This window comes from Aythya marila (genome assembly GCF_965140915.1).
Source record: "Aythya marila genome assembly, chromosome: 1".
NCBI classification, from domain to species: Eukaryota; Metazoa; Chordata; class Aves; order Anseriformes; family Anatidae; genus Aythya; species Aythya marila.
The window spans coordinates 82,357,815-82,371,268 of record NC_139042.1 but is presented as its reverse complement, the minus strand read 5'-3'; the positions used below and the strand labels follow the sequence as shown (position 1 = coordinate 82,371,268).

At 39.3% G+C, this 13,454-nt stretch overlaps 1 protein-coding gene across 4 annotated transcripts in view; it reads right to left on the bottom strand.

Moving 5' to 3' along the window:
* Positions 1–13,236, bottom strand: part of MBTPS2 (membrane bound transcription factor peptidase, site 2) — a 36,090-nt gene extending 22,854 nt beyond the window's left edge. For 3 of the 4 annotated variants that reach the window (XM_082784915.1, XM_082784916.1, XM_082784917.1), the window contains exons 1-5: positions 13,041–13,234; positions 8,592–8,740; positions 6,750–6,888; positions 2,775–2,878; positions 137–264 (exon numbers count right to left, since the gene is read on the bottom strand). In XM_082784915.1, the coding sequence (XP_082641041.1) occupies positions 137–264; positions 2,775–2,878; positions 6,750–6,888; positions 8,592–8,740; positions 13,041–13,115 (595 nt within the window). In that variant the 5' untranslated portion in view covers positions 13,116–13,234. Of the gene's footprint in view, positions 1–136; positions 265–2,774; positions 2,879–6,749; positions 6,889–8,591; positions 8,741–13,040 lie in introns of all 4 variants that reach the window. The other variant, XM_082784914.1, reaches the window with a different exon arrangement.
* Between the last annotated feature and the right edge of the window lie 218 nt (positions 13,237–13,454).

Sequence of the window (13,454 nt, the reverse complement as noted above, 5' to 3'; positions counted from 1 at the left end):
GAATAGCTGAACTTGAGTTGGATTTAAGTTGGACTTGATGATCCTTACGGGTCCCTTCCAACTCGGGATATTCTATTATTCTATGATAATAAGTAACTGTGCTAAGGAGAGATTTAATAAGAGCACAAACTATTACCTGCACAAAATATCCTTAATTGCTGTACTGGTGATATCAGCTGCAAGTGGGTTGTGAAGAGGTCCACAAATGCTCCAGGATAGACAATGAAGATAAAAATCCCAAATCCATTAAATCGTACTTGTTCTCTTAAAAAAAAAAAAAAGAAAAGAAAAATGAAGAGCAGTTATTGCACACAACAAATGAAAAACTGGGAGGCTTTGCATAGTACACATTTTGGACTATGAGAATAATTAAAATTACACTTATCAAACTAACTTATTCCTCCTAACATGAAGGATGGAAAGATAATTAAACTAGAGGATATTTTCTCCTGTAATTGCCACTTTTAAACAACATGCATTTATAAGGCTGGTAAAAAACAAATGCTCAACTTTGACTTCTTTTCTGCCTCCTGGCAATAACACATGAAATATTAAAAAAAAAAAAAGTAAATTTGCTTTCAAGTAATATTTATTTTAGCATATATTTTAACATTTGGGGAGTCTATTAGGTAAAAAATGGCAACCTTTATTATTGAATTTCAAAATAGTCCATGAAAAATAATCTGGAAAAACAATGCCTTTCCTTTAACAGGAATGCTTAGAGATTTCTGGAATTTATCATTTCTCTTTGTCCTAAGTGAAATTCAGAGTAAATTGTGAACGTACAAAAACGAGGGAAATGTCATCTGAAAGTCAATAGGGTAAAAGGACAAATGCTATTTAAATATGTTAGTAGCTGACACTGTCATACAGATAACAGTTTCAGAGTTTTCACAATTGCTTTTAAAGGGCACTTTTTGGAATATCTATGTGAAGACTTTACGAAGCTAGATATTTCAGAAGGGACTTGTAAAGGCATGACAATCACGTTTCAAGCCAATTATTGCAAACAAATCAGCTAATCTCATATCTTTTCTGTGACAGTACACTGGGCAAAGCATTATATTTAGTCACTTTTCATACAATCCCAGCTGCAAGAATGAAGCACATATACAATAAAAGGAGACAAAAAATTATGAGAAGACATAAAATTACACAAAACAAATCAGAACAAAGTAATACATGAATTCTCTGCAGGTAACTCATAAAAACTGCCCTTACTAAAGATTAGTAAGGGTAATCTCCTGCCCATGCCAGATTTCATGACTTGGGTAGAAGGGATAAAGAGAAGGAGAAAAAGGCTTTTTTGATATAAGCCTTGACAAAGCTAAGGCTTGAGTATTTTATGCTTTTGTAGTTCATAGCCAATACTACCTTGAACTGAAGCTGGTGAAAGTATGTAGGGAGTCAAAATGATGTACCATAAAATATTATTATTATATACAGTAGTCATACAATTCTCCCATAGCACTGCTATTTAGTAAAGCCTGAGGATGGACCTTGATAGCACTATAGACCCAATCTGTACTAGGAGAAAAACAAAAACATAAAAACACAACACAACAAAAGGACAAGGAGAAAACAGCAGCAGTAAGTTGCTGTAAATGGAAAAAAAAAAATAATCTCCCAAATTTTAATGGATAGTAATTTTACAATGGACAATCCAATTTTTTTTTCTCCTTGAACTAGATGGGAATCAATTTTTAACAAAAACATAACCCAAAGCTGAATATTCAGAGCCACTGCCCCAGATCTTGAGTGAAAGTATCATACCACTAAGGTATAAGAATTATTAATTCTGGTTAAAAACAGCTCCATAGTTACTCCTGGATTCTCTGCAGTTAGCCAGCAGCACATGAAGGCACTGTAAGAGAAAGGAAATTTTCTTGTCTCTTCCTGTCATGGGATGAGCAAGAGCAAAGAGCTTCATCCTCCACAAAAAAAAACCCACTGGATATTACAGAAACCAAGCTTAAAGACAAACAGAGTATATGAAACACACAGGGTCCCACATCACTCCTTTGACTGAGAACTTTCATTGCTATAAAACAGGTTGTAACAGGTCCAAATGCAGTCACGACTTCTTATTCTCAAGAAAATTAGTGAAACAACTTAGGGCTTCATGCCCATGGGACAAATAATGCCTATGATGTCCCCAGAAAATGTGGAGGACACCTGAATATCAGTTCTGATAACCACCACTTAACCCTCTTATGTTGGAGTGTCGTTTAACAGTAATTGACTAATCATCAAATAACATCTTTGTGAAATAATCATCACAGTTAACAGTGACATTAAGAAATTCATCTGTGATCAAAATTAACACATCTCTGACATTAACAAGGGCAAATCATATCTGACTGAGTTACTGCTGTTCACATGCTACTCATGAGCTGTGTTTAAACAAACTAATTTAAAATCTATTTTAAAGTACCATTCTACAACAGCATGCAGGTCCTCTTCAAATGCCACAGCTTCAGAAATGAAATTACTGTATGAAAAACAAGATCAATTATGAGCAGAATTACTAAACCTGATGCAGCGTGGCATATTTACAAAGCAAAAGTCTTGTCTCATGATCAGTAGAATAGGCACTGTATTAAAACTCTGTCCTTTCTTGTACATCCTTCCAGACTTAAAATCTAAGGAAGCTGCTATGAAATACAGAATAAACAGACTCTCTAGATAAACTGAAGAAATGCTAACAATGTTCACCTGTAATTGGAATATTAGTCTTTCTTGGCACATAGTAAGAGAAAAGTAGTTTGTATTACCGAATAGCTGCCACCCCATGGCCGACTTCGTGTATCACACCACTGATGAGGATTGCAGAGAAGAAATAGGTCAGCTGGCTGACAGGCAAATTTACACCAGGCACCTGTTCATGTGGGCATGACAACAAAACAAAACACACTAGGAAACCAAGAGGTACAAAGACAAATCATCCTGCCTCTAACCTTGCTGCTCTCACTCAGCTTTCTCAGCCCACCAACACAGCAGGAGCCACACACACAGCACTAGTGGTTTGTACCTCTTCTCTCTGTTTAGTCAATCTAGTTTAAAATACACTGAATATATATTCTTCTGTTGAAGGTTGAAAAGCTCTGTAGGTGAAAAAGCCTTCTCCCTCCCCTCCTCAGTCCCCACAACCATGACAGAGCGTGCCCTACTCTATATTAAGTTCCAGAAGTTTATAAAAAAATACAGACTTCAGCTAAAATGAGACAGGTTTGGCACTGTGAGCAATAGTTTACAATATCCTGTAGATATTGTATGCGGTTATTGAGATCTTTGAGACCTACCCTTCAAAAAAAAAAAAAAGTAATACATTTAAAACTGGAATTGTCAGTGTCTCTTCTCTCTTTCACCTTCTTGTCTCTTTCACGTGACACCACCCCAAATTGAAAAGATCAAAAAAAAAAAAAAAAAAAAAAAAGAGTAACTTCTGTCTATTGTTCAAGCTTTGGCAGTCTGCATATGGCAAATTAACACTAAAAAAAGCACTCGCAATGAAGATGTTATTTTAATTGATGTAGGACATAACATGCAGCCCCCCAATTCTTCCTATGGCTGTGGATTCCCACCGTTCCCAAGCTCTTCTCTGCACTAGTTATGAGATAACAGCTCCTTCCAGCCAGGCTCCAAAGCCAGTCAGGAGGAAGCCTCCCCTCTTTCCATCGGACAGGGATGAGGACTGCTCAATTCCCACCTTCTCTCAGCTGCCGTGGCTGCAGTAGGAAGACGTGCTGCTGACTCAGGCACAGTTGCCCTGTCTGCCCTGCTGCTCCCCACGCTCCTGGCATGGAGCACCCCAGAGCTAACAGCTGCTGTGCACATGGCATGAATTGTGATCCAAGGGCAGAAAAGAGATGCGATGGGCTAACATTTCTGACCTGCCTGTAAGACCCTCTAAAAACGACCTCATGTGACACAAAAGGCTGCAGCTCCTGGCTGCTGTTCTCCAGGCATCAGATCCAACTGAACAGACCCTATCCAACCCTACCTTCATTGAGTCCTGGCCTGTTCCTCAATTATGTGCATTCAGCTATCCATGAAGAACTCTGCAACAGCTTGATGAGACAATCTAGCTAAAATCCTTTGGAGAACTGTCTTCACTAGTGTTACACTGAATCATTTCACAACAAACGTTCAGTGTGACCATGACCAAGATATTTATCTTAACTGGCATGATTGTGCCTCACTGCATGAGGACAGCTGCTCTTCACTCGTGAGGCTTCCATTGCTGGCATTGAAGCATTAGCTGGTGGCACTACTGGATCAGTTAACTGGCATTCTCAGTGGTTCTTTGCTCCAGGAGCATGGGAGGACAGACAGCTATAGCAAAAGTTCCTATTGCAATACCACCGTGACTGTATCACATTAGAAAACAACACTGAGTGCTTTCCCATATCATGTCAAAGAAGCTAGGTTAAGATACACCTAAAGAGGGAGCTAAGTCTTGTGAAGAATTCACGCAGTATTTTGTTAAGAAGCATTGTCACCTCATATTTCACAGTCTTCTGGAAATGCCTTTAGTAAAAAAAAAAAAGGTCCTTTCCTAAAAACTGATCTGTTTCTTGCCCACTTTTGCTAATAGACAACCAACACAAGGGGAGGAAGCTAAAGAAAAACAACCCAGTTATCTACAGATGGGTACATTGGATAAAAATGGCTGAATAAAAAAAAAAAAAAAAAAAAAGGATGGGTCCAAAAATCTAAATCAATAAAACGTAAGTGTAACTCCCTTTCTCCAAAGAGGAAGGATAAAGGCTAAGCAGATTTATGCCAAAGGCTGGCTAAAACACAGTTAAAAATTAAAATAAAATAAAAATAATAATAATAAAAAACCCACTCCTCCAAGGCAGTCAATTAATTATTAAACATATTGATGTCTAATTTAAATGATTAGACAGTCCTCCTCACTTCTTCTTCACTTCTTTGCAACCACACCTGGGTCACTTTTAGTGCCAACTTACGCTACCACATTCCGGTCAATAGAATACTCAAACTCTTTGAAGGCAGAATTACAAAACTGTGATGGTTGAGAAACAAAACAAAAGGAAAAGAACCACACAGGTCACCTTAGGAGAAGTAACCTTATCTCCTTACATGACATTACATTATCTGTATACAATCTATCTTTTTCAGTACTGATCTCTGCTCTTGGTTTGAGAGTGCAGTAATTCTGCCAATGAGCAGTCATTGCGGAATCCATTCCACATTGAAACTGTTAGTACTTCTGCTTTCATAGTTCAGACCAGATTACTTGCTAAAGCTCATCTTCACTTTGCTCACCTTTTATTTATGTCACTTTTGCAGAAGAGCAGAGCATTGCAAACGACTACTTTACTTTGGCATCACAAAAGTGGATGGATTCATGCAGTGATCTCAAAAAATGAAAATATAAGAGAGCTATATCTTATTCTGGAATGCAAGACGTGCTTAACACAGACCCTGTTGGCAGGTAAGAAGTTTTCAGTCCCATGTTCAATTTGTGCTCTACTAGACACACAGCATACCACCAAGACTTCCCACTCCCTCCTGCCTGCTTCTGGAGATAATTCAGGAGCAGGCTGTGGACCAGGTGACTACAGTGGCAGTACCAGCAGTTCTCTCCCAGGTTACCACTTTTGCCAACACATACTGCATTTGCTGCATTCACCCTACATGTGTGAAACAAATCCAAACCATCCCAAATACACTGAGTTTATAATGCATGCTAACGATCAGGCTGCTCACGTTCATGCAATTTATTTAAGTCTAGTGGCATACGGTCAGTTTAGCACTTATGGGAAGGTCTGTCAAGGCAGCACACGATTCCCAACTGCTGTTTCCTAGACTAGCTGAGCAATACAATAGAGCAAAATGGTTGGGTACCACTGCTCTAAGCCATATGGTAGAAGGCAGAGCAATCTTATAGGACTTTTTGCTTTCCTGGAAAATGACCACACATTCTAGCCAGACAGCATTCTTGGTGAAATAAGGTTAGCTAGGAACCTTTCCAGGTTAAACCTGTTGTAAGGGTAATGTTACTTCCATTACTGCCTTATGTATTTTGATGCAAGATATAAAGACAGTATTTGCAATCTTTCCTATTCTATAAACTCAGGATTTCTTCCTAAAACAACACAATCTATTGTCCAGCATCAGAAATCAATTAAATAAATTATTAGGCCTTTGACTAGATACTGCCAGAAACAGAACACTCAATTTCACACTGTAAATTAGGCAGAGGTCCTTGAACAATCCAACAACACACGATCTCCTCACTAATGAATCTTTGTTTCCACAATCACACAAAGGTCTTTCCATTTCTCTCCTTCTCCGCTGATGTTTTGTGTTGTAATAAATGAGAACTCTTCTCTTCCTACGGTTTTTCATTTTGCAGATTTCAAGGCCATCACTGGCTGTACACTGCACAGCTCAGAGAAGGTAAATTCTTATTGCTGTTTTGTATTCTTAGTACTGTGATAATTTAAGACCTTTCAAAATTACCAACCAGTTCTCACTTCTGAGAATATTTAATATAAATTCTTTCACATATTTGCAATCATTTGTCTTCCTCTCTCTTTACTACCTCCACCCTCCATTTTTAAGGCTGGTAACAAACCACCAATGTTTTATTTAAACTAATATTAGCAATTAGGTTATTCTTGCATGGGAGGATTTAAGTATCATATATCCCATTAAGAAGTTGGTTAGTATCCGTTCACAGCCCTCAAATGAAGACCTGAGGAGAGAACACTTACCACAACTTGCAGCATACGATCATTCTGGGCTTTTGGTGCCTCAGTTAGCATCTGTGTCAGCGTCTGCATCAGTGTCTTTCCAAGAAGAATAACAGAGCCAAACATGGCAACTATACCAAACACCATTCCCATGCTGAACCTGCAAAGACAGGCAAATAGTTCAGCAGTACATAGGCACAGGAAGCTCGTGCATATTTTCTGGATATTTAAGTTCGCACATAAAGCTCATAGGGCAAAACTTACCAAGGGCCACTACTATTAATTCATCAACAAGGAAGTACCTAAATATGAGCTAAAGGAAACAATGACACTAATAACATATAGTAGTAACGTATTTAATAATACATAATATTTTCCTTGTTTAGTGTTTGACATCCAAATCACATCCCGATTCATCTTCGAATATTTTTATGCTGTTCTTATGCATTCTATTTTTTATTCAGTTACCCAACACATGTAACTTGCCATTAGCTATGAATAAAAACATAACTTTACAATGTATAATTTACCATGTTGCACCACACCATCACATATTTAGAAATCTGGATCAAGTGATGGGGTGGCATACATATTTATATAAGCTTTTTCAATAAATTTTGCATCTTCCTCACCAGCAATAAAAAGTGCTAAAGAACAATAAATGAGACTCAAACTTCTTTAAAGAAGAAAAATTAAAAGGTACAAATGCAAGACCAGATGAAAATCAATTACTTAAAACACATTCTTCTTCTCACCCATTCACATTTCATTAAATCAGTGTGAAAAATCATTTCAATTTACTTTAGTTCACCTAATGGTGAATTTTTATTCACCATTATTATTATTATTATTTTACACAATTCAATAGTTGAAGGATGTGATAAAGTCTATTTTCTAGCTGCAACATTTCAATTTACTACCAGTCCTTCTTCCTCTCACAATCACGTACTTGTTCTCTTACCATCCTTAATAAGGCTCACTGGAAATTAGCAATTTTATTTTAAGCAATATGCACTTGTAATGCTAATTAAAGAGACCGATGGAAACATTATACTGTAATAAATTATACACATTAAAAAATTGTGATTGATACAGAACTACTTAAAAGCAAAGTAAAACCATTAGATACTAGAGAAACCAATATGAAGCAGACTTCTCTTTCACAATTATCTTACTAATGGTAGCAATACAGGAAATGAAAAGAAATTCAAGCCTTACTTATTTTTATTTTCAGAGTGGATATAAAACAACACTATGGAGGCAATTCACCAATAATTTTCTGAATCAGTCCAAAAGCATCCATATTAAACACCCAGCTTATTTACCCGTTACCAGCAGTCTGTGCAATCTTCGCAAGGAAAGGTGCAGGCAGGTAAAAGACAGAGCTAGAGCAATGTCCTTCTGAGTAGGTACAGTTGCTGAATGTCTGGGAAATCATTGGCAGCAGGGGCACAACTGTCTCTGGATAATTTGTAAACTCTAGTGATCAGGGGAAAGCTTGGTGTACAGTAATGGGCAGATCTGGGATATGAGAAGCTGCTTTCAGATCTACCTCTATAGAGTACTATATGTAATAGCTTTATACTTAAGACCTATGAACAGCTCAAACCACAGGTAAAAATACAGTTTATAGATGTCTTGTTTTACAGCATCCCCATATGTAATCTAGCTGTAGATTTTTTAGCAGAGGGCATAGACTTATGCTGGCACAATACCTTTACAGCAACCCTGTTTGGTTGGTTTTATCCTTAGCCTATAGAAATAACCACATCTAGGCATTCCACCTGTAAGGATGAAAAGCACAGATGTGGTGATAGTTGCTGCCTCTGTATTTGACAGAAAAGAAAAATCATGAATTTATACCATAAATAGAGAAATCTGGGTTTCCATCTCCCCCAGTTGTAGAACTGGTGGTTGAAGAGAGCTGTTTGCCATCTCATGTGAAAAGGAGAGATGCTCAAGCCATAGGTCAGCAACCAGTCTTCATAAGATGCCTTCAAAGAGCTGGATGACTGCAAAACAATGGAAAGTTAGTTTAACCCAAAACTTTCAGGAAGATTCTGTATCATGTGACCAAGCAGCAAATCAGACTCATTTATATAAAGACAGATGTATAACTTCAAGTACATGTCCTGTGCATTATTTATATTTTGATATATAGGTGTGACCTGTAATACAAAAAGGCTACACCACTGTTATGACGCAAATCACAAGTTCAGAAATGGAAGAGAGATCAGCCATCCAGTGTTATTTGGCAACTGCAACCTTGTATCATCCTTCCTAGCGTTAAATCACTTTCCGTAATTTTTACCTGCCTGGTCAGAAGGCTAAGGAATGAAGTGTTGATGGTATTTTTCTATGTGCAATTACATTTTAGTAAACGTAAAAGTTAAAAGATTTTAAAACTGCAACGAAGTAAAACACAATCTGTTGGCTTTCATTTGGCATCGGCTTGTTTCTAACATTGGTGAGATGTGGAGCAGAAACGTGGGTATTGTTTAGCAAGGGTCAAAATGAGGTCTATTTTTCAAACACTGTGACTGAAGAGACTCTGAAATATTTGATCACACCATCAAAAAGCCAAAAAGACTTTAAAAGTATCACCATGTATTGCAACAGTGATTTCATTCACTACGATCATTTTCCAGCATTTCGAGATACTGTTGGAACTCCTTCCTGCTAATTCCAAATATTTCCTTCACAACTTGTCTTTGCAACGAATGCGACCTATGGACTATATAATTAATAGTTTACCACAGTAGTATCTAATATTATAGCCCAGGAGAAGTAGTTTTGCGATTGTTATTTTATAGTATGTGGTGTTGGTCTTCTCTCAACCTGCTTCGTGGAAGTTAGCATCAGAAAGCCTGCTGAAGGACAGCTTTCCTTAGAGGTGAAGGAGGAATTCATAGCTGAGGAAAAGCGTACCAGAGCTGTGAGCCTTCTGACTCTGGGCTGTTCCCAGGGCAGGAGTGTGTCTGACATAATCCAGACAAGTCTTCAGAGCTGTCTGAACTACAGCATTGTTCCCGAATTTCCCTGTGAGCAGCAGCATCTACTGAAGACATCAGGAATGCGCAGTTCACAAGGGGCTCCCCTCTGCCCCCCCAGAAGGAACTTCACAACTTTCTGGCTGTTGGTGAAACAAATTTAGAACTCGCCAAGTTCCGAGCATTCCTCCTTTCCTTCCGCAGCAACGGTGGGGAATAAGCAGCTCATCTTGCACAGCCATAGACTTTCTCATTTTATTGAATTAACTAAAATTCAAGCACTAAAAAGGCCTTCCACGATGCCAGAGCCACTTGCTCGTCATTCATTTATTACCTATTACACCATTTTATCCTTCCTACCCATGTGTTTATGCATGAATTCCTTCTTCAATTTACTGGTTTCACTAAGATTTTTGTTCAGTCAGCTGAGGACAAACACAGAAGTTCTCATCATAATGCATCCCCTAGTCAGCACTGGTCTTACCCTACAACACCACTACGTTGTCCACAACCATATCAGGGTTTGCTAGCCTAGCTGTAACAGAAGAGACCACAAGGAATATTCCATTTTTACAAAGCATACGTAAGCCAGGGAAACAAGGAAAATGCCTCCTCGCATAATCTTGAATAATTAAGAGCAAAAATATGCACAACATTAAGTACATTCGTCTTTTGGGACTTAAGGAAACAAACATCCTATTCACACGGGATCCCCAAAACCAACAACTAACTAACCACCACCACCAAAAAACTCACAAATATTATAACTGGAAATAGAAATTTGGCACTTCAAAAATAGCTCTTATCTTTATCACATGCAAAATCAATCTAGAAACTTCTCCCCTAGAAATTCCACCAATGCATCCCACCAATTCATTGCAACCACACCACAGCTCCACTGTACCAGCAAGGCATAAACAAATATGCATTTTTTAATGAGAAATAACAAGATTACTGACCAATACTTTGGCCAAAAGACACCAAAAATAATTTTCCTTTGGGATTTTTCTCAAAAAAAGTTGAGTAAGTGGTGTTCATAACCATTAAATGATGGCATCCCTTTAATTTAAAGGAGTAAATGACTGCATTCCTTTTTTCCCCAATAGGATCACCACGTTACCAGGTACACCCTCACGCCCTGGTATGAAGTATGTTGGTACCTTAAATCTCATTTCAAGCCCCCTTCACAGACTTTGGCTTCTTTAGCTTGAGCTCTAAGTAATCTTTGTTATATTAATTTCACTATAAAAGCAATACCCTTTTTATTTATGCAAGCTTTCAAAATAATGGATGTCTGCTGAATACTCCGGGAGCTCCACAACTATCTGCCAGCAAGCAGGAGCCCTTAACATTCTTTCGCGCTGACAAAGTCTGTTCGAGAGCCCCGAACCATTTCAGCTTCCTGACCTTAAAAGCTGAAGGCTAACCTTGACTGAATGAGCCTAATGCATCTTTTATTTCTGATAGCAGAAGGAGGGACAACCTTCCACCCTTTTCACATCCCTGATCCTTCAGGCAGAATGAAATGGGATGATTTAGCATGCTGGGGAGCAGGAATTCAGGGGTCTGCCTACATGATTCCCTTTTTTAAGACCCGAACTTCGCTGGGAAACTTTTGTATCAGTGTTTCAGTAAAGAGCAACAAGAGGGGCTTACATTTCCAAGTCCCACATTGATTTCTTGCTGATTTGCTAATGCAAATACATCTTGTAATTTAAGCAATATTACGTGAATTTATTTATGCAAAAAGACATACGCACAGTTCCTCCTTTCATACTAGAGTTTGAAAGGGTTGAGACTGCCACCCAAAAATGTTGGAAATCAGAAAAACTGTATAAGAGAAAACTGAGCATGAGACATTCAACGTTGAACAAATTTACACAGAATAAACATCAACTGCAAGTTATAGCACACATCCTTTTCTTGCCAAAAATATTTTTAAAAAAATACATTAAAACACTCTAATATTTTTAATTCGTGTTCTGTGCGCCGTTTTGGTGTACTTAAATTTTACGGAATGGGAGATCTGAGCTGGGACTAACTTTTGCTACAGTTGCTAGCAATCTAGGGTTATGAGTGTGGTGGGAGATTAAGCATACTAGCAATAGAACAAACATGAGTTTCCTGATTATATAAATCTGGTTATTTAATCCAAGTTCTATTTTGTTAGCGGTACTCACAATGAAACTTATCACTGAGATGTATTGACATCAGATCCATCAATAAATTCACAGAAACCCAACAGCTTCCACATCATTCCTGATGATTAATTACCTTCGTCAACTTCTAGGTAAACATCACAGTTAAAATTTAACTCCTGGACTCTCCTGCCTGCTAGAGCATTCTAGGCATTCCCCTTCCTTTTTCAACATAACATGTATTAAATTTGGTGTAATAAAACTTGAAAAATCTTCAGATAAATTATTGTTGTTGTTGTCATTTGCATCATTAAAACGTACAGACTAGTATTTGACAAGAACAGCTTTCATCATTTGCTGAGCTCCATAACAATTAGCAGCAGGGGGAGCCAAGTATCTTTCAAGTTCCCTCATCACCCAAAACTCAGCTTTCCTTATAACATTTTTCCCTGGATTTTACACCAGTGACAAAACGAACATTTGTTACTTTGCAGCAATGCTAAGCCCCATTTGCACTCGGTAGAAGCAGATCCGGTTCATGGACTGCAATGCAAACTTCAAAAAGCGAAGGAATTAGAGATGGAGCATTTCCTTTGGTGTTTTCCTCATATTTAACGATCACAAGTCCTGTTTTGGATACAAAGTTATCAACTCCATCCATGCCTCACGTCGATATCGATCGTTAATACATATACATATATATCTATATATCTATATATATATTATATAAAAGAAACTCATGCAGTGCACACATGCGTTCCTGGATATAATGACACGCTGATGGCATATCTTGGTTTACACATTCCTAAATATAATATCAGTGGCATATTTTGGTTTTAAACCTTTCCTACTCCATATGGAGGAAAAAGATGAGGCTGATAATGCTCTTTTAGGATTTATTTCTTTGAAGGATAGACAGTTCCCTCTTATGACTTATTTATTTGAAAGGCAGCTCCGTAGGGCCCTGATATTTTTTTCCAGTGCACTAAGAGCCTCCAGAAAGAGACGTACATTGCTTTTAACCCAAATTTCCGAGAAATGCCGTCAGAAATACCACAGGCTCTGCAGAGCACATTTATCAATTAAACGCGGGAGGGTCCCCGGGGTGTGGGGGGAGGGGGAAGAAGGGGACCCTCTGCGCCAGGCCCGGGGCTCCCGCCCGGCCGTGCGCCCGCAGCCCTCACCTTGAGCAGCGTGTCCGCCAGGTAGACGGCGCACCAGCCGCCCAGCACGCACACCACCACCGGGATCGGGATCATGGCGGCACCCGACGAGGAGGAGGAGGAAGAGGAGGCGGCGGCGGCGGCGGCTCGGACGGAGGAACCCCCCCCCGGAACTAAAGGCGACCCGGAACTTTCGCGCACCGGCTGCGCCGCCCGCACGGACTCTTCCGGGCAACGGAGGAAGGGCGGGTGAAGGCGTGACGGCGAGCCCCTCCCGCCGCTGCCAGACGCGAGCCAGATGGCGCCTGCGTAAGGCAGGGGGCGGTGCCATGTGCTTTATAGGCGTGGCCTGTTGCCGAGTGGGCGGGGCTTCCCTTCCGTGGCCCCGCCCCGCCCCGCCCCGCCTGAGGGGGGACGTCCCCCCGCCCCTCCCCC